This window comes from Silurus aristotelis (assembly GCF_946808225.1).
Source record: "Silurus aristotelis genome assembly, chromosome: 3".
In the NCBI taxonomy this organism is placed as follows: domain Eukaryota; kingdom Metazoa; phylum Chordata; class Actinopteri; order Siluriformes; family Siluridae; genus Silurus; species Silurus aristotelis.
The window spans coordinates 38,024,188-38,044,912 of record NC_139576.1 but is presented as its reverse complement, the minus strand read 5'-3'; the positions used below and the strand labels follow the sequence as shown (position 1 = coordinate 38,044,912).

General features: G+C 42.8%; 1 protein-coding gene across 1 annotated transcript in view; it reads right to left on the bottom strand.

Annotated features, from left to right (window-relative positions):
- Nucleotides 1–1,168: 1,168 nt before the first annotated feature.
- Nucleotides 1,169–20,725, bottom strand: part of LOC310723876 (E3 ubiquitin-protein ligase SH3RF3-like) — a 49,373-nt gene continuing 29,816 nt past the window's right edge. Inside the window, exons 2-10 of the mRNA XM_083537341.1 lie at nt 19,350–19,625; nt 13,758–13,853; nt 10,203–10,493; nt 9,812–9,906; nt 7,419–7,589; nt 6,545–6,819; nt 6,233–6,414; nt 5,311–5,693; nt 1,169–4,855 (exon numbers count right to left, since the gene is read on the bottom strand). Coding sequence (XP_083393467.1) covers nt 4,687–4,855; nt 5,311–5,693; nt 6,233–6,414; nt 6,545–6,819; nt 7,419–7,589; nt 9,812–9,906; nt 10,203–10,493; nt 13,758–13,853; nt 19,350–19,625 — 1,938 coding nt within the window. The 3' untranslated portion in view covers nt 1,169–4,686. The remainder of the gene's footprint in view (nt 4,856–5,310; nt 5,694–6,232; nt 6,415–6,544; nt 6,820–7,418; nt 7,590–9,811; nt 9,907–10,202; nt 10,494–13,757; nt 13,854–19,349; nt 19,626–20,725) is intronic.

Here is a 20,725-nt window from a genome sequence, read left to right as displayed (position 1 = left end):
GAGGTCACATCATCACAAATCATAGGAGTAAAGCCTGGAGAGACCGCACTGAAGATGGTGTACAAACTGCTGAAGGATCTGCAGCATGCAGACGCTGTAGTGAGATTCAGTCTTACTGTCACATTACAAACAGAGAAGGAAACCACTGTCTGTGTATTAATAGAAACTGGAGGTGTGTGGGTGGGAAGCGTGGGTGAGATGGAGATATTCTAAAAGTGAGTGTTTAGATCGAATAGTAAAAAACTAAAATAAAGGAGCAGGTCACTTCCACAACACCTTTCACACCACCCCTGAGTTTAACCGAGCAGAGTTCAGATTCACACACAGCAGATCTGATCTCCACCAAACACCAAACGTTTCAACACTCCATTCACACAAACACAAACACACTACTGCTGCCTTCAAACCCCGGAGTTCTCAATAGCTTTTACATGCTCATATTAATTATTCTATAATTATTCTATATGATTCCTCAGCCGCTTCACCCAACCACTGCTCTACTGTGTGTGTGTGTGTGTGTGTGTGTGTGTGTGTGTGTGTGTGTGTGTGTGTGTGTGTGTGTGTGTGTGTGTGTGTGTGTGTGTTCATAGTGACTAATCACCGTGTCCTGTTTTGTAGTCAGAGAGATTTCCACCAGCTGCAGAAAGTCATAATTTATACTTTTCCTCCTCAAGTTCTTCTACAACTGTGATAGAGCCACAACATCAACAGCAGAACATCAACAACAGAACCATAACAATGGAATCACAGCAGCATCAAATTCACCAATTGGCATATTTTCTTTATCTCTACATCATCCTGGTAGGAATGATGATGCACTCTGCAGCAGATGTTTGGTGATGTTTTCTCACAGTTCTCTGGTTTCAGTTCTGTAAGCTCTAAGTGGGAGAAGGAGATACTTAGTGTCCCAGACCTTAAATCCTCAGTAACCCCTACACCCTTCTTCACACACACACACACACACACACACACACACACACACACACACACACACACACACACACACACACACACACACACGTTAATTACATGCAAATTATTTCAGAAAAAAAAATAAAAGCTCAAACCTTTCTGTATGTGGATGTGGAAGAGGGCAGGCGGCTCTTTGGTCCAGTGGTGTGGAGACGATGGGCTGGAGTTAATTTCATCACACAGCACAACTCAACGCTTTTACGTTTTAAAAACAATGGCATTTATTGCTAAAATGCACTTTTTACATGAAAAAGTCACAAGTAATCAGTACAAGACGTTGTGTAAATGAACACACTGTCAAAAGTTCACGAGGCAGTTTTTTTTTTTCTCCTCAGAATCTCAAATGTAGCACCAATGGCCTAGAAATGTATTTTGAATATATATATATATATATATATATATATATATATATATATATATATATATATATATATATATATATATATATATATATATATATATATATTTCGTGTATCTCTGGATCTCCAACATGGAGACGCACTTGTGCTTGTGAGAACATTGGCACTAAATTCACGAATGAGAGAAAAAACTGATCCAAAGAGTTCAACTCTGTGTGTCACTGCAGGTTAATCATCAGAACGACATCATGAACATAAACCGGCTTCATCTCGGGGCTTTGTGACTTCCTTCCTGCTCCGACGCAGCAGCACGTAACTAAAACTAGCCGTTACCATGGTTACATCGCTTTGGTAAATGTTTCTATTGGTTTGGATGGTAAAGAGAATAGCTTTCAGTTAGTTGCTAGCTACTAGCTACTTACAAAGCAGCGCCAAAGGAATTCACTTTCTAACACAGTTTGCAATGCTAATCAGTACCAAACTAGTGTTGAACTAGCTAGTTTAAATTAACTAAAAAAGTAACAGAATGATCAGGCAGATTTACGCTGCCAAAAAAGGTAAAAGAAAAATAAAACAATAATGCTTAATTGATTAGCTAATTCCAATGTTAAAACTGAATGTTTTTCTTCCTTAACACGACTAGCTGCTAGCTAGCAACAAACTTGCGCCAAAGAGCAGTGACAGTTCAGTAAATTGTTCTCCTGATGGGTGGGAAAACAGATTTGATAACAGATAGCTATTCATGCAATTCCGCGCTGACAATGTGGAAGCAGAAGGAAACACCAGGCTGAGACGTCAGAGCTCTTTAGCATGCTGATGTAAAAAATCGTGTGGTGCAAATTCAGGACATACTGTAAATAACGGGGAGAAATCAGAACATTTTTACACTTTTAAACAGAAAAGTTTTCCACTTGTCTGAATGAAACCAAAATGTAGCAGTGAGACAAATTAAATTTATATATAAAAAAAAAATGGTAAATAATTAACAGCAGTGCACGAGGCATCGGGTGTGATTATTTATACTTGAGGTGTGTGTGTGTGTGTGTGTGTGTGTGTGTGTGTGTGTGTGTGTGTGTGTGTGTAAAGAAAAAGGCAGAAATGGTAGATTTGTGTGTTTTTTTTTTTATGTAATTGAGCTAGCTAATTATTGAGATGTGCCTCAAACCCAGGACCCAGGTGTTTGTTTGTTTATTTATTTATTTAAAATGTTAATTGATTATTTGTGCTAAATGCATTGCTGGTAGGATGTTGCTTACTTCTTACTGAAGTTTTGTGTGTGTGTGTGTGTGTGTGTGTGTGTGTGTGTGTGTGTGTGTGTGTGTGTGTGTGTGTGTGTGTCTGTCTGTAGTGTGTGTGTGTGTGTGTGTGTGTGTGTGTGTGTGTGTGTGTGTGTGTGTGTGAGTCTGTCTGTTGTGATGTGTTTTTGTGTTTATGTGTGAATCTTTCTGCAGTGTGTGTGTGTGTGTGTGTGTGTGTGTGTGTGTGTGTGTGTGTGTGAGTCTGTCTGTTGTGATGTGTTTTTGTGTTTATGTGTGAATCTGTCTGCAGTGTGTGTGTGTTTATGTGTGAATCTGTCTGCAGTGTGTGTGTGTGTGTGTGTGTGTGTGTGTGTGTGTGTGTGTGTTTATGTGTGAATCTGTCTGTAGTGTGTGTGTGTGTGTGTGTGTGTGTGTGTGTGTGTGTGTGTGTGTGTGTGTGTGTGTGTTTATGTGTGAATCTGTCTGTAGTGGTTGTTGTGCGTAACCTTGGTTTGGTGAGGTAATGTCAGTAGGACATTGTGTAAGAGTGAGAGACATTTTGAAGGTTGATGATGATGATGGTGATGATGGTAAGATAATAGTGATGGAGGTGAGATGATGGTGAGATGATGGTGATGATTATTATGATGTGCAGTAATATATCTATCTACACTCTATGGCCAAAAGTATGTAGACACCTGAGAAAAAATTAGTTATGTGCTTCTTTTTGAACATTCCATTCCATGTTTAGTCTCCATTTGTGTCTATAATTCCCATCACTCTTCTGGGAAAGTGTTTCTCTTGATTTTGTAGTGTGCTTGTGGAGATTTGTGCTCATTAAAGTATTAGTAAAGTCAGGTACTGATGTAGGTGAGGTGAGGAGGCCTGGGGTGCAGTCAACGTTCACATTCATTCATGTTTAATATGGTTAAGAATTTTATAGAAGATCTTCCACATCCTCCAAACCATGTAAAGCAGATCTTCATGGAGCTGGCTCTGAACACAGTTGTCATGCTGTAACAGGTTTGAGTCTTCAAGTTTAAGTTAAGAAAAAATCTCATGATCCTTCATTCAACGACATTTGATACAGTTGTGTGTACAACTTTGTGTAACGGTTTGGGGAAGAATCACATCTGCGTGGGAAGTGCAGGTGTCCCAATACTTTTGGCAATGCTGTGTATATTAGTGATTGGTGAGACATGAGGAATGAGGGTATTATTATACTCTCTCTATTTCCCTGTAGTGGATTAAAGCTCAGCAGTGGTTCTGAGAGACTTTTGAATGCAGCGTGAACATTGAGACGATCATCCCGAGAGTAAAACCATGAAACAATCACGTGAAAAAATAAAAATACTTTGTGTGAGAGAAGAAGTCTGGAGTTCACTGATCTTTTTAAACTGTTTGTGCTTCTGTCTGTCTGTCTGTCTGTCTGTCTGTCTGTCTGTCGGTCGGTCTGTGCATGGTTCAGAGATGCTCAAATCAGTAAATCTGAAAGCAGTGAGAAGATCAGTGTACCAGCAGGTTGGCCGTGTAAACATCCTGATGAGACTAAATATGGGACGGTTGGTGTGAGTGTAACCACCACTGAAGAACAGAAGATGAAACGTAGCAAGTTAACAGGTTCATTATTTTTAGCAAGAGTTTCTGTGTGTGTGTGTGTGTGTGTGTGTGTGTGTGTGTGTGTGTGTGTGTGTGTGTGTGTGGATGAGTTTGAAGTCTGTTAGTCTGTTGTGCTTGTTGTATAAGTGTGTAGTGGAGAGGGACACTGAGGTAACAGTTAGAGCAGGTGATGAACAGAAGAAACCTTACATTTCTGGATGGATGGATGGATGGATGGATGGATTAGTTGGATGGATGGATGGATGGATGGATGGATGGATGGATGGATGGATGGATGGATGGATGCTATAGAAATATGGATGAAGGATCTTCCTAACTGCTTCTGAGATGTTTTTTTTTAAACACTGAAACTCTGTAAACCTTTTTCTACAATAAACATTCTTTAGTTTTTTTTATTCTTTGAACACTTGTGAACGTTCCAGCACGCTCGTGGCCTCTCGAGGTGAAACTGCGACTCTCTGTAACTCTGTGCTGAGGGTTTAAATGTCTCTGGATCCTCAGAAGCTCTCGACAAAGCTTCCAGGGAAAAGGCCGGTGCGTCCGGTGCGCTGCAGCGTCCCTTTATACCAGCCATCATCACGCTTCTTGTGGACGAACACAATGTCTCCTTGCTTCAGCTCGATCTCAGCGTCGCTCTGAGGAGGATACGGAACCACGGCGCGATATCTGTAGAAGAACGAACGTGATCAGCGTGACAAAAGAAAAACAGGCAGGATCTCAATCTGAAATTGCACCAATCCTCTAAATGTACACAAACAGACTACAGTTTCTACCAGGTGTTTACAGTTCATTTAAATAAAGCTAACGTTTGGGAAGAAGGTCATGTTACCTAAATTATTTGTGTTTGGTCACATGACTTGACACACAAAAAATCACTCTGTACAGCTGCACAGAAAAACATCTGGATGAGCTACATCAGCAGAAGATCATTAAAGATCTGACTATATCACACTCCAAACGAGTTAAAGGTCTAAAATGTGTCTTATTATTACATTTCATTCAGTGTGACATCAGGGAACATTATTTGCTCAGGTGTGAAGGTCATGTGATGTTTCATGGATTTAAAGCAGATATCTTAATTTTAAGAAACTCCTGAAGAAGAGATTATGATTGTATCCTACCTCTCACGTGATAAAGGTTTAGGTTCAGGATGGATGGCCAGGATCGCAGAACAGGAAGTGAAGGATGAGGAAGAGGAAGTGGGAGAGAAAAAGGGCTGGCGTGGTGCCAGGTCCAGGTCCAGAGACCCACACTTCCTGTTCAGGGGTTCGATGCTCGCGGCTCCTGGCATGTCGCTCTCGATGGGACACGAGCCGGCGCGGCTGAACGCCTGGAAATCCGCCGCTGTGGCGCCGTGGATGGCTGCGGAGAAGGAGGTGGAAGTGGACGACGAGGAGGAAGCTAACGTGGAAGAGGAGCTGGGATCATGAGTTGGGGACGAGGAAGGAGGGGAACGAGATTTCTTCTTCAGGAGCTTGAGGAGGACACCGCTCTTTTTTTCTTTCTGGAGAAAAAACAGAAAACACTCTCAGCAGATCAAAGGTCATCTATGAGATGTTTCTACAAAGAAACTTCATCTACCCTGAACTGTACATGAGCTCTTTTCCACACCTGACACGGAATCAAATGCTTCTGCTTCCAGAAGCATTTGACTTCCTCACATTCACCACAGACATGATCCCTCAGAACCTGCTGATCACCTGGCTGTTACCTGAAAACCAGTACCTGCTCAAGTGGACCTCATCGTTAAGCTGTTCTTGTACATTTTACAGACAGTGGAGGAGCTGCACTCATACATCATCCACTCAAGATCTCGCTTCTTACACATTCCTTTTCAGAACACACACACAAGCACACAGGCACACACACACGCACGCACACATACACACATACACACACACACACACACACACACACACACACACACACACACACACACACACACACATCTGAGAAGCTGCATGAATATGGCACACTGGTTAAGAGTGGTGTGTTTAGAAGAATGTTTCACACAGATCAGGATCATCTCAGAGCTCCTCCTACCTTCTCAGCTTTCTTTTCCTCCAGCTTGGGTGATGAGGGACATTCCAGAGGCTCCGCCCCGTTCAGGTGGACGACGCCCAGGTTTAGTGAGTTAACTGAGTTAACCTGAGGTGATGAGATCATGGAGGGGCGGGGACACAGAGGGGCAGGGGATCGAGAGGGGGAAGAGTGAGGACTGCCCCCTAGTGGAGGGGAGAGATGAAAATATTATTATTATTATTATTATTATTATTATTATTATTATTATTATTATAAATTTAAATGTTTACAATCTGCTTCTGGAATTGAGAACAAAACATTATTATGACGCACCGAGCTGCGGCTGGCTGCACATCCGTAAACAGTTCTTTAGATGAGGAGAGGAGGTGGGGCTTGAGGTCAATGAAGGGGAGGGGCTTGTGACCAGAGAAGGGGAGGGGCTTGTGACCAGTGAAGTTGCGTGGTTTGTGGTCAGGTGAGAGACAGCACGAGGGACAGGACCAATCAGAATAGGACTGGAGGGGCGGGGCGACCCTGGGGTACCAGAAACCGGCTTAATCACTGAGCCTGGAATGCAAGCACGTGATTGGCCCACTGCAAACGGAGCTCTGTAATTACACACACATATACACACATATATATACACACACACACACACACACACACACACACACACACACACACACACACACTAAAGCTCTCCTGTTGGGCAGGAAATCGATACAGGTGTGGGGGGTTGATAGCAGCAACATCAATAAGTCTGTCTCTAACAGACGACTCGACTACAGCTCAGGTTTAAATATCACATGTAGAACACGCTTTTAAAACCATTTACAAAAAGCACACTGTGTGTGTGTGTGTGTGTGTGTGTGTGTGTGTGTGTGTGTGTGTGTGTGTGTGTGTGTGTGTGTGTGTGTGTGTGTGTGTGTGTTTGTGTGCAGTACACAGTGTGAAACAGTTTGGAAATGAAGCAGGACTATTTCAGGGTTTGGCTATAAACCGATTGATTATAAACAAGACCCTGCAGTGTGGATATTCTATTTACTGTGTGTGTGTGTGTGTGTGTGTGTGTGTGTGTGTGTGTGTGCGTGTGTGTGTGTGTTTGTTTGTGTGTGTGAGAGAGAGAGGGTTTCTTATTAAGTACCAGTACCAGACAAAAGTTTGGACACACTGTCTAGATAAGACGGGACAGTAAGTGCCTCCTTACCTAGATACAGGTGTGACGTAATTCCCGGGGAAAACCCCGGAGGCACCGCTGCGCAGTGACGTTCCCTTGAACCAACCATCCTGGCATTTTTCCATCACTCTATACATCTCTCCTTTCCTCAGCTCCAGCTCGTCCACCTTCTGGGGTTTATACGCATACAGAGCCAGGTAACTGCAACACAATGCACAGATCTGAACTTCAGGTGTGTTACAGTGTTTTATTAACCTTCAACATAGTGAAAAATCTCAGCACAATCACAGAACAATCACAGTACAATCACAGCAGAATCTTAGCACAATCTCAGCACAATCACAGTCAAATCTCAGTAGGATCTCAGCACAATCACAGTGGAATCTCAGCACAATCACAGTAGAATCACAGTAGAATCTCAGCACAATCTCAGCACAATCACAGTCGAATCTCAGTAGAATTTCAGCACAATCTCAGAACAATCTCAGTAGAATCTCAGCAAAATCACAGTAGAATCTCAGCACAATCACAGTAGAATCTCAGCACAATCACAGTAGAATCACAGCAGAATCTCAGCACAATCACACTAGAATCTCAGCACAATCACAGTAGAATCTCAGTACAATCACAGTAGAATCACAGCACAATCTCAGCACAATCTCAGTCAAATCTCAGTAGGATCTCAGCACAATCACAGTAGAATCACAGTAGAATCTCAGCACAATCACAGTCGAATCTCAGTAGGATCTCAGCACAATCACAGTGGAATCTCAGTAGAATCTCAGCAAAATCACAGTAGAATTTCAGCACAATCTCAGAACAATCACAGTAGAATCTCAGCAAAATCACAGTAGAATCTCAGTACAATCACAGTAGAATCTTAGCACAATCACAGTAGAATCACAGCGGAATCTCAGCACAATCACAGTAGAATCTCAGCACAATCACAGTAGAATCTCAGCAAAATTACAGTAGAATCTCAGTACAATCACAGTAGAATCTCAGCACAATCACAGTAGAATCACAGTAGAATCTCAGCACAATCACAGTAGAATCTCAGCACAATCACAGTAGAATCTCAGCAAAATTACAGTAGAATCTCAGCAAAATCACAGTAGAATCTCAGCACAATCACAGTAGAATTACAGCAGAATCTCAGCACAATCACAGTAGAATCTCAGCACAATCACAGTAGAAGCACAGTAGAATCTCAGCACAATCACAGTAGAATCTCAGCAAAATCACAGTAGAATCTCAGCAAAATCACAGTAGAATCTCAGCACAATCACAGTAGAATCACAGTAGAATCTCAGCACAATCACAGAATCTCAGCACAATCACAGTAGAATCTCAGTGCAATCACAGTAGAATTACAGTAGAATCACAGTAGAATCACAGCTTGCTTCCTTGCTTCCAGCTTGCTAAAGTGAATCCCTTTAATTCAGAGGGATCTTTGAATCAGATATTTGAATCCCGCTAATTTAAGCAAAATAACATTAAAATATTACATTTATAATATATATTTTTTATAGTAATTAAGTAAATTTTATTTATCAAATTTCTTGATTGTATTCCCGAAGAAGAAAAATTAATAATGCTGCTAAGAAGAGAAATCAGCAGGTTTGCTGAGCAATTAGTTTGTTTTGTGTTTTTGTAACATGAAACCTGCAGTAGACTCTGTCCAGGAAACTGGACTGATTCTGTCACCTTTCAGGTCTCTACTGGACCAAATCTCCCTGTTTCTGGACAGAGCTCACTGAGGGTCTTACGCTACAGATGAAGATTGTTGTGCATGCTCAGTCAATCCTCATGAACAAGTCACTCTGTAAACAGAACGTTAGTCATAAAAGTGATTCATTCGCAAAACTACAGCACACATCCACATTACTGGGGTGGAGGAAAGAGCATTAACAGAGAATTAGCATCAGGACAGAGAAGTAGCATCAGGACAAACACCTTCATGAGATGTGAAATGAGAAACATAAGATCACTATCAACTCCACTGCGGAGTGTGTTGTGTGCAGAAGATAATCACTGGGTGTTGAATCATATTTATTTATATACGTTGACATGTATTGTTGTTACCATAGTAACAACTTCTACACTCTGTCTGGATTCACATGAGACTTGAACAGTTTGCGAGTTGTTAGAATAATCCTTGATGTTAGCATTAGCAGACTAGTAAGCTAGTTAAATTAACATTCCATTGTTTTACATTATTTTTAAGCCACTATTTTATGTTCAGAAGGACAGGAAGTGACGGCCAAATAAGGGAAGTAGAAAACAGAGAATGTGGAACACAAAAAGGGTCACTTTAACTTTTGCTGAACTGTGTAACGTCAAGAAGTTCATGTGAATTATAACACTTCATTTACACATCGTTTAAATTCTACACTCATCTCCTGAGCAGGTTCAGGACTCACATGTTCAGAGGAAGCTGAACTTTTGCAGCAGCGAGGAGTTCAGAGGTGGGAGTCGCTCGAGGCTGCAGCACCGCTCCACCGTTAAACGATGAGTCCTGTAAAAGAAGGAAATATCTGTCCTTAACTTTATGATCTGTGTGTGTGTGTGTGTGTGTGTGTGTGTGTGTGTGTGTGTGTGTGTATGTATTTGTGTGTGCACAAATAATTAAACTCTACTAGCAAGTTTAGGCGACAATTTTTATATCAATGAACTGATATTTACCTGTAATCAGTAGGATCTTCCAAATGCAAATCAAATGCTGATTATTAGGTTAAAATGCCATTCATAAGATGAGAAACACACAATACTGGCCAATGACACACACATACACACACACACACACACACACACCTGTGAGGTTGGAGCACTGGAGCTGAGGTGTGTGTACTCCCCCACCCTGGCTTTCGGGTCAGACACACTGATATCCATGGAGTGGCGGTTGTTGTTAGCGAGTGCTGTACGCTGCGTCACGCTCAGTGCTGTAAACGAGTGACGCTTCTTCGCGTTTTTCTTTCCTTCTGGTCGTTGCCGGGGGGTGTCGCTGTGGACATCAGAAGGACATGATGCAGGGGTTTCTGAGTCAACAGTCGGCCCAGGGGCGGGTTTGTCCATCTCCATCAGCTGCTTAGCAGCTTCGTTCAGCTGGAAGATAGAGAGAGAGAGAGAGAAAGAGAGAGAGAGAGAGAGAGAGAAAGAGAGAGAGAGAGAGAGAGAGAGAGAGAGAGAGAGAGAATGAGAGAGAGAGAGAGAGAGAGAAGAGAAAAAAGAGAAAAATAAACTGATGATAAAAATTTTTTTAAATAGTAATATAAAACAGAAATATCCTTTAGATTATGTTAAATATTAATCAGAGGTCAGAGTCATTAACTAGTAACATTAATTAATTAACACTAATTATAAACAAACATCTCAGGTGTGTGTGTGTGTGTGTGTGTGTGTGTGTGTGTGTGTGTGTGTGTGTGTGTGTGTGTGTGTGTGTGTAGTCTTTACTTTCACTCTAAAAGAAGACACTGATGCTGTTTAAGCCATTTAGAAATTAGATTAAAGATGAAGAACCCTGATATTTAGTCTGAATTGAAAAGACAAAAGTATGTAAGGAGACGTCAGTGTTAGAAAACTGATCTATAACGGCTGCCTGGTGTGTACAGAGAAAAACCTATAGTCCAGACCTGAGGGAAGAAGATCAGGACTGTAGTTCATAGTCTTAGTTTAGGAACAAATACAGCACTGAACCACAAAACAAAAGTGGAGCACACCAGCAGGGGTCAGTGCAGTGTCAGGGGCAGAACAAAACGTCCATCAGATGTTAGATTAATCTTGTGGCTGGTTTAATACAGCAGAAGAAGCGTATATGTTCACAAGATATTTAAGTATTTGTGGTGGTGGGAATCATGGCACTGTTGCTTCTCCCATAAAGTAAACGTTGTTGCTGGTTCTGTGGAGATGATCCAGAGCACCACACTCCTAAACAAGCTTGTGTTAAGAACTTCCTGCCTCTTTAAAAAGCCAACGCCTGGACTCGTTTCCCTGGAGCAGCTTCATGTTTCACTTTATGTCATGTATTTGAGGAGAAACTTAAAAGTGCACAGTTCTAGCATGCCTGAGGCAATGTTGTCCTCAGTCTGGACCTCCTCAGCAGATGCTGAAATCACTTACGGTTATCTGGCTGAACTTGGTTAACAAGAGCAATAAGATCAACCACATGCTCAAGTGATAAGTTGAGAACATTCTCAGTAAATCTTGCCTCATGCCAGTGAACTGTGTAACCTGCAGAAGAACACTCAGAGCATCACACGGCCTCTTTCCATGGGGTCTATACTGGTCCATCCATGCATCTCCTCCTCAAGTAAACCATGCCTCACACCGGGCCATCCACATGATGGAGAAGATGGAAAAGACCATGCTCCATGGTCCAGTTCTGATGCTTACATGTGCATTGTAAAAGTTTTGGGTGGTGTACAAGGTCATTGTGGGCTTTCTGATCACTCTGCAGCTGTAATCTGTATTTCTTCACCTTTACACTGAGGACTGTTTACTGTGAGTGCTTTAATAAAAGTCTGCAGATCCTCAGCACCCTGGTGAGTCCGTCATGGTAGAGCGTGAAAGCTGAATAAAACGGCACACTGCCAGAAAATGGGTGTAAAAATATCTCAGAAGCAGGAAAGGAAAATAAACACATTATTGAAAATCTATTTCTATTCTGTGTGATAGAGGAACGTGAAGCACAGCTCTGTTCACTCAGGAGTTCTTCACACCGATTCACTCTTCTTATCATTCAGTCATTACAGAGACTCAGGAAAAGCCACATACTGGAACTGTAATGAATGGACATTTGGTGTTGAGGATGAAGATTTGACTCTGGTTCCTCTTAAGGTTTCTTCCTCATAACATCTTAGGGAGTTTTTTTCTTCACCACAGTCAACACTGGATCACTCATTAGGGACAAACTTATAAATACTTAAAAATAATTTTTCTCCCTAAAGCTGTTTTGTGAAAATGTGCACTGTTAAAAACTCAATTTAAAAAAATTAAAAAATTCAATTGAACTGAACATATAACGGCATCGGTGTGGTCATGTGATACTTCTAAAACGTGGAGATTCTGGAAAATAAACAGCACGATGGTGTGATGAAGCTGATTTACTGTAGCTATCACCTTACCATTTTCCTAAAATGGCTGCTATCACTTACATTAATTACAGTGTCACTACAAAGAACTGAAACTGGAGACTCCTTACAGAAATCTTTACTTTATCACACTTACACACGTTACCTTTTAAATAAACATTGAAAGTTTACTATCAGGGTTATATTACATGGAGCGTACACTGAACACGCCCACATAAAGAAGCTGTTGCTATGGAAACGATACCATATTACATAGAACAATTAATTAAACCTGTTCTGACCAATGAGAGTGAAATATTCATCAGCACCAGGGCAGAATGTTGACTTACTACACCCAGGGGCAAATACCTGCTCATATCCATAGAAAGAGCTCTAATTCTCTCTCTCTCTCTCTCTCTCTCTCTCTCTCTCTCTCTCTCTCTCTCTCTCTCTCTCTCTCTCTCTCTCTCTCTCTCTCTCTCTCTTCCTCTCTCCCTCCCTTTCTCTCTCTTTCTCTCTCTCTTCCTCTCTCCCTCCCTTTCTCTCTCTCTCTCTCTCTCTCTCTCTCTCTCTCTTTCTCTCTCTCTCTCTCTATCTCTCTCTCTCTCTCTCTCTCTTTCTCTCCCTCCCTTTCTCTCTCTCCCTGTCTATCTCTCTCACTCACTTTCTCTCTCTCCATCTATCTCTCTCTTTCTCTCTCTCTCTCTCTCTCTCTCTCTCTCTCTCTCTCTTTCTTTCTCTTTTCCTCCCCCACCCCCCTTTCTCCCCATCCTTCTCTATTTCCCCGTTTTCTTGTTGTGATGTATGTAATTTGAGAGTATGTAATCCATATCCATTATGTCTGTCTATCATTCATGTATAGATGAGACAGAGACCTGCAGAACACTGAGATGACAATAGGAAAGGATTGAAGTATAATCACAGATGATGAGAAATTGCTGTAAATGATTGTTCCAGGTTCTGGGAGCGTTGCTCTTCTATACATCACTCATAATGCACTGCTTCACAGGTTTAATGATAGCACTGTTCTGCTGACGTGCTGATGAAGACCGTACGGCAGACTCGGCCGTACTTCACACCCTGCTGGATCATTTATTCTCATGTTTATGGGGTTTATGAGGGCACGCTGGTGCATTGTGGGATACTGCACTGGGAAGGCTACTCAATAACCTTTGGGAATTGGGGTTTAATGAAAATACACTTTTCATTTTTATCCTTTTACTCCTTTCCTTGTTTTCTGGACTAAACAGTACTCACAGTCACTTGAAAAATGAACACATGAGCAAACCGTGGCTCTCACCTCCACATAGAGGATCGGGAAAATGCCAATTTTATCTCCCAGCATGCCTTCTGCCCAATTCTCATCCACTCGCCGAATCACTGTCAGAATCTCATCCTGGAGAAAGAAAAATGATTAAACAAGTTAATGTACAGGACAATGTATATACAGTCTTATTAAATACAAACCTGTACCAGCACTCACTGTACCGGTACTTACTGTACCAGCACTCACTGTACCAGCACTCACTGTGTCGGCACTCACTGTACCAGCACTCACTGTACCGGTACTTACTGTACCAGCACTCACTGTACCAGCACTCACTGTACCGGTACTTACTGTACCAGCACTCACTGTACCAGCACTCACTGTGTCGGCACTCACTGTACCGGTACTTACTGTACCAGCAATCACTGTACCAGCACTCACTGTACCGGTACTTACTGTACCAGCACTCACTGTACCAGCACTCACTGTGTCGGCACTCACTGTACCAGCACTCACTGTACCGGCACTCACTGTGTCGGCACTCACTGTACCAGCACTCGATGTACCAGCACTCACTGTACCGGCACTCACTGTACCGGTACTCACTGTACCGGCACTCACTGTACCGGCACTTACTGTACCACGCCCCTACACACGACCACGCCCCTGCACACAACCACGCCCCTACACACGACCACGCCCCTACATAACCAGGCACCTACCCACAACCAAGTGCCTGCACACGACTATGCGCCTATGCACAACCAAATCCCTACACACAACCAAGCCCCTACACATGACCAAACCTTTACACACAAACAAACCGCTATACATGACCAAACCTTTACACACAAACAAACCGTTATACATGACCAAACCTTTACACACAAACAAACCGCTATACATGACCAAAACCCTACACACAACCAAACCCTACACATGACCGAACCCCTTCACACAACCACGCCCCTACACACAACCACGCCCCTAACGCCACAACCGTGTCCCTACACCCGACTACGCCCCTACACACAACCATGTCCCTACACACGACCAAACCCCTACACACGACGACGTGCCTACACACGACCATGCACTTCTATATACCCTTTGTATCTGCCACCTAAATCCACCCTCTATGCCCTCTGTATCCACCCTCTGTATCCGCCCTATCCCTGCTATCCTCCCTCTGTATCTGCCCTCTGTATCTGCCCTAGCCCCCTTATCCACCCTCTATCCACAGTCTGTATCCGCCCTATCCCTGCTTTCCACCCTCTGTATCTGCCCTCTTTATCTGCTCTATCCCCCTTATCCACCCTCTGTATCTGTCCTAGCCCCCTTATCCACCCTCTGTATCTGCTCTATCCCCCTTATCCATCCTCTGTATCTGCCCTATCCCTCTTATCCACCCTCTGTATCCACCCTCTCTATCTGCCCTATCCCCGCTACACCCGACTACGCCCCTACACACAACCATGTCCCTACACACGACCAAACCCCTACACACGACGAAGTGCCTACACACAACTACGTCCCTACACGCAACCATGCGCTTGTATATACCCTTTGTATCTGCCACCTAAATCCACCCTCTATGCCCTCTGTATCTGCCCTATCCACCCTCTGTATTCGCCCTATCCCTGCTATCCACCCTTTGTATCTGCCCTCTGTATCTGCCCTAGCCCCCTTATCCACCCTCTGTATCCACCGTCTGTATCCGCCCTATCCCTGCTATCCACCCTCTGTATCTGCCCTCTGTATCTGCTCTATCCCCCTTAACCACCCTCTGTATCTGCTCTATCCCCCTTATCCACCCTCTGTATCTGCCCTCTGTATCTGCTCTATCCCCCTTAACCACCCTCTGTATCTGCTCTATCCCCCCTATCCACCCTCTGCATCTGCCCTATCCCCTCTATCCACCCTCTGTCTCCACCCTCTGTATCTGCCCTATCCCCCCTATCCACCCCACTGTATCCACCCTCTGTATCTTCTCTATCCCCGCTATTCTCCTTATCCACTCTCTGTATCCACTCTCTGTATCTGCCCTTTCCCCCTATCCACCCTCTGTATCTGCCCTATCCCCCCTATCCACCCTCTGCATCTGCCCTATCCCCCCTATCCACCCTCTGTATCCACCCTCTGCATCTGCCCTATCCCCTCTATCCACCCTCTGTCTCCACCCTCTGTATCTGCCCTATCCCCCCTATCCACCCCACTGTATCCACCCTCTGTATCTTCTCTATCCCCGCTATTCTCCTTATCCACTCTCTGTATCTGCCCTCTGTATCTGCCTTATCCCCCTATCCACCCTCTGTATCCACTCTCTGTATCTGCCCTTTCCCCCTATCCCCTATCCACCCACTGTCTCCACCCTCTGTATCTGCCCTATCCCCCCTATCCACCCTCTGTATCTGCCCTCTCATCATCAGCACTGCAAACGATATCACTTCTTATACACACCTAATAAAATCTTGTTTATTATACTGTAATGTCACATACTCACTGCTGCTGCACCTGAACCCCACAATCAGCTCCAGGTTCCCACTTTGACCTTTATCCTCAGAAATCATGTTTTGCACACGTCATTTGATTCTGGACATCTTAAGAGTTTATATAAAATATGTAGGAAATAAATTCACCTTAAAAATCTAAACCTGAAATAAATCATGACTCTGAAATACACGTCCATCAGATGTAAACCTGTTTAAATAGACCTAAAGCAGTGTGTGTCCAAGTGTGTGTAGCTCATACAGTTAAGGTGTGTCTGTGTGAATCTGTGTGTGAATCTGTGTGTGCGCGTGTGCGCGTGTGTGTGTGTCTGTGTATGCATGTGTGTGAGTGTATGTGTGTGTGTGTGTGTGTGTGTGTGTGTGTGTGTGTGTGTGTGTGTGTGTGTGTGTGTATGTGTGTATGTGTGTGTGTATGTGTGTATGTGTGTATGTGCATATAAACCGAGCCAAACAGATGGCAGGATAAAAGATTTGATTTGATTTGATCCAAGAGCACACAAGGCTTTTTTTGTTCACACACACACACACACACACACACACACACACACACACACACACACACACACACACACACACACACACACACACCTGCAGTAAGAGGAAAACACTGTGTCTGTGAGTTAATCAATCAGCACTCCTTTTTTCTCCAGTTTCTTTATTAAAATAATCCACAGTCACTCAGAAACACACTTCATTCGAACACCACACAGACACACCATGTGTATGTGTGTGTGTGTGTGTGTGTGTGTGTGTGTGAGTGTAGAGCAGTGTGTGTTCACGGTTGGAAATGTGGTGGAACATGAGAACATTGTCTCTGTGGCACTTTGTGTCTTTCAGGAGGATGGTTTCTTGGTCCTTATTGAAGGTCCTGTGAAACTAAATGTGTTTTTAAAGTTCAGGATTGAGGACTTTGATTATAACATTGTCGTTTTACTAATACGGGCCTTAAATGTTTTAAATGTGGTCAATTAGGGCATCTTGTTTGCGCCTGTCCTGAAAAACAGAGTGACCCCGGTGTTTCTAAGCGACCGGGGCAGGAAGCAGCTGAACCTGCTGGAGTCGTTCCCCCTGCGGCTTCAGCTCGGGCTGCTGCTGAAGGCCCCGTAACTGCTGCTCCACCAGGGTCTAGTGAGGGTGAGCCCAAAGCTCAGACTGTAAACCAGAGCACCACTAGTGACAGAAGCACCCCAGAGTACTGCTCGGTTGAACCGGACCGGGAGAAGCCCTGCACGGCCGAATTCTGATGAAGATTGATAAAGTGTGTTGCGGGTTTTAATTTAAAGTGTTTTTATAATTTGTATGTTTTATTTATATTAAATTTTAATGGAAGGATTCCAGAATGCAAATTTTAACATAAACAGAGCAGGAGAACACGTAAAGAGAGTGAAGCTGTAGGAGCTCATTAAACAGAAACGTGTTGATGTTGTTATGCTGCAGGAGACCCACAGTGATGTTAGTAACGCTGCTGATTGGGTGAAGGAGTCTGACAAGTTGCCGATTTTCAGCCACGTCACATGACATGTTGCCCTGCTTTTTACTCGTAATTTTATTCCTGTTTCTTACACAAGTTTTAAACAGGAGGCTTTTAAAAGTGAATGTTTTGATGAGAATGAGGTTTTAGTGTTAATCTGTGTGGACGTCACCAGTGCAGTGGAGAGAATGAAGTTTTTTACACAAACTCAATAATGTTGTTTTAAACTGCAGAGTTTTCACTTTTGGTGGTGATTTTAATTGTACAGCAGAAAATACAGACAGAAATCATGCAGAACCTCATGTAGCTTCCCGTAAGCACCTGTGGGAGATGGTGGAGGACCACGATCTCTGTAACATTTGGAGAAATCTAAATAAAAAACAGACACACACTGAAACACACACTGTTTGTTCTTTTAAAACTTATTTTAAGTTCCTTTAATGTCAATTTTACTCTTCAGTGGGTTTTTTTTGTTTTGTTTTAAATATGTCCGGAGAAAAAGGTATATTTGCCAACTGATTCATTTTATTTTTGGTCAAGACGAAAAATGCAGAAAGAACAAAGTGACAAAAAAAGCTGACTGTGATGCAAACAGAATCTTCTCCAGACTAATGAAATCAGGGATTCTGGTGTGTGGGAGATCTGATGATGTTTGAGGCTGTGTGGTGCTGTGGAGAAGCTGTGTTCTGTAACAGAAGAATAATTTTTATTTTTTATCTGTCAGCAGATTTTATTTATCTATTTATTTAAACAACTAACAAACCTGATTCTGTCTGGCATTTAACATGTTTTTTGTCAAATAAATGATTATAAAAGTAATTTTAAAAAGGTCTCTCTCTCTCTCTCTCTCTCTCTCTCTCTCTCTCTCTCTCTCTCTCTCTCTCTCTCTCTCTCTCCCCATCTCTCCCCATTTTCTCTCTCTCTCTCTATTTCTCTCTCATGAATACTCTTTGTGCTCTGGAGCATCCAGCTGCCCTTCCCCAGCATCCGTTTCCTGCAGAGACTACGCTTTTCTTCCATTCACACACACACACACACACACACATATACACACACACACACACACACACACACATATACACACACACACACACACACACACACACACAGGTGTGTATTTAGTATTTAGTAATAGTGTATTTAGTCCAGCTAAAACATTTGGCACAAACAGAGTGCTTGATTTCTGGTGAAGATAAGGAGGTGTGGAATACAGAGCAGGAGTTTACAATCTGATCTTTAGAGCATTCATTCATTTCATCACTTATCCTCCATTTCTCCATCAATCTTCACTAACTGACTGCATTGTTATTAGGTGAGAGTACAGGGGGAGTCCCAGGGTCCCAGCTGTGGGTGCAGATTTCTCACTCTTCCACCTACACACACGTCTCTGTTAGCTTCATACCACACACTAATACACTCCACAAACAATCAAGTGAGAATATGCTAATAATCGAATGTTTTGCTATATTGTTAAATTCTTTGTGATCCTCCAGATGAGTCGTACACATAAACACAGAGCAGTAACAGCTATGATCAAAGGGTCAGGGATGCCTTCACTGTTGGGCCCTTGAGCAAGGCCCTTAACGCTAATAACTTTTTTACAGATACAAATCCATTCTTTCACAAGTGAAGGTAAAGGTGTACCTTTGTGAAGGTAAGACAGTCCTTGTCCTGCTCTTTGTCTTTCATCTCGAAGTCGTAGAGCGCTTTTCCCTGCGGCGGCGTCTGTGACAGGGGTCTGATGCACTGCACGTAGCTGGCAGGGAGGAAGCCGTGGCTGCCGTTCAGCTCTCCATGGTACCAGTTCTCATCTACTTTCCGTCGCAGAATGATGATGTCACCCTTGTTGAACTTGAGGTCGCCAGGCTCCTTTCCCTCGTAGCTGTAGAGCGCCTTACCACAGGGCAGCTGAGGGACATTCTACACAGACCATGAAGAAAACATCATCATCAATATCATCATCTTTACCATGACTATTATCAATCATCATCACCAACATCATAACATCACCATCACCATCAATCACAATCATCATCATCATCATCATCACCAGCATCACATTACTATCATTAATCACCATAACTACCATCATCATTATCATTATCATCATCATCATCATTACCACTATTACCATCACCATCACCACCATCATCATCACCGTGTGAGCGCATGTGTGTGAGTGTGTTTGTGTGTAAGTGTGCATGTGTGTGCATGTGTGTGCGTTTGTGTGTCTGTGTGTGCGTGCATGTGTGTGTGAGTTTGTGTGCGTGTGTGTGCGTGTGCGTGTGTGAGTGTGGGCAAGTGTGTGCGTCTCTGTAAATCACACGCTTACATTATTAACGAGTGACAAACTGTGTGTGAGGTGAGACTGTAAGTGAGATGTTTCTACAAGCAGTAATCATTTCTCTGACACAATCCTCACATCTCACAAATAAAGGAATGCAATAAACATCAGAAACATCTACAGAAAATTTTTCTCTAAACCACAGAAGGTACACATGCTCTTTAAAGATCAGGATCTTCATTTCAAATATCATTTGCTGTACAGAAGAGATGAAAGTCAGAACAGTTCCACCCTCATGCCCACGGTGACGTGTCTGTGATCATGTGACACGTGACAGTGAACAGGTTTCCAGCTGATTGGTGTGTTTGTGGTGATAAAATTAAGTTTGAATGTGTATGAGAGAGAACACAATACTGCTGGGGGGAAAAAAAAGTGTGTGTGTGTGTGTGTGTGTGTGTGTGTGTGTGTGTGTGTGTAAGAGAGACTGAGTGTGTTCTGGAGTGTGTAACTAACATCTATCTATCTGAATTATTTTTATTATTATTATTGTTGTTATTCTTTGGCTTATAAATTTTTGTTGTTGTGTGTGTGACAGGTTTGTAGGTCTGAAGGTCTGAAGGTTCTGCTACACACATCATCTGCTCAGCATTATAGAAAGAGCTCAACTGCATTAATAATACACACAAAGTAATCAATAAAAAGGAGAGTGTGTGTGTCTGTGTGTGTGTGTGTGTGT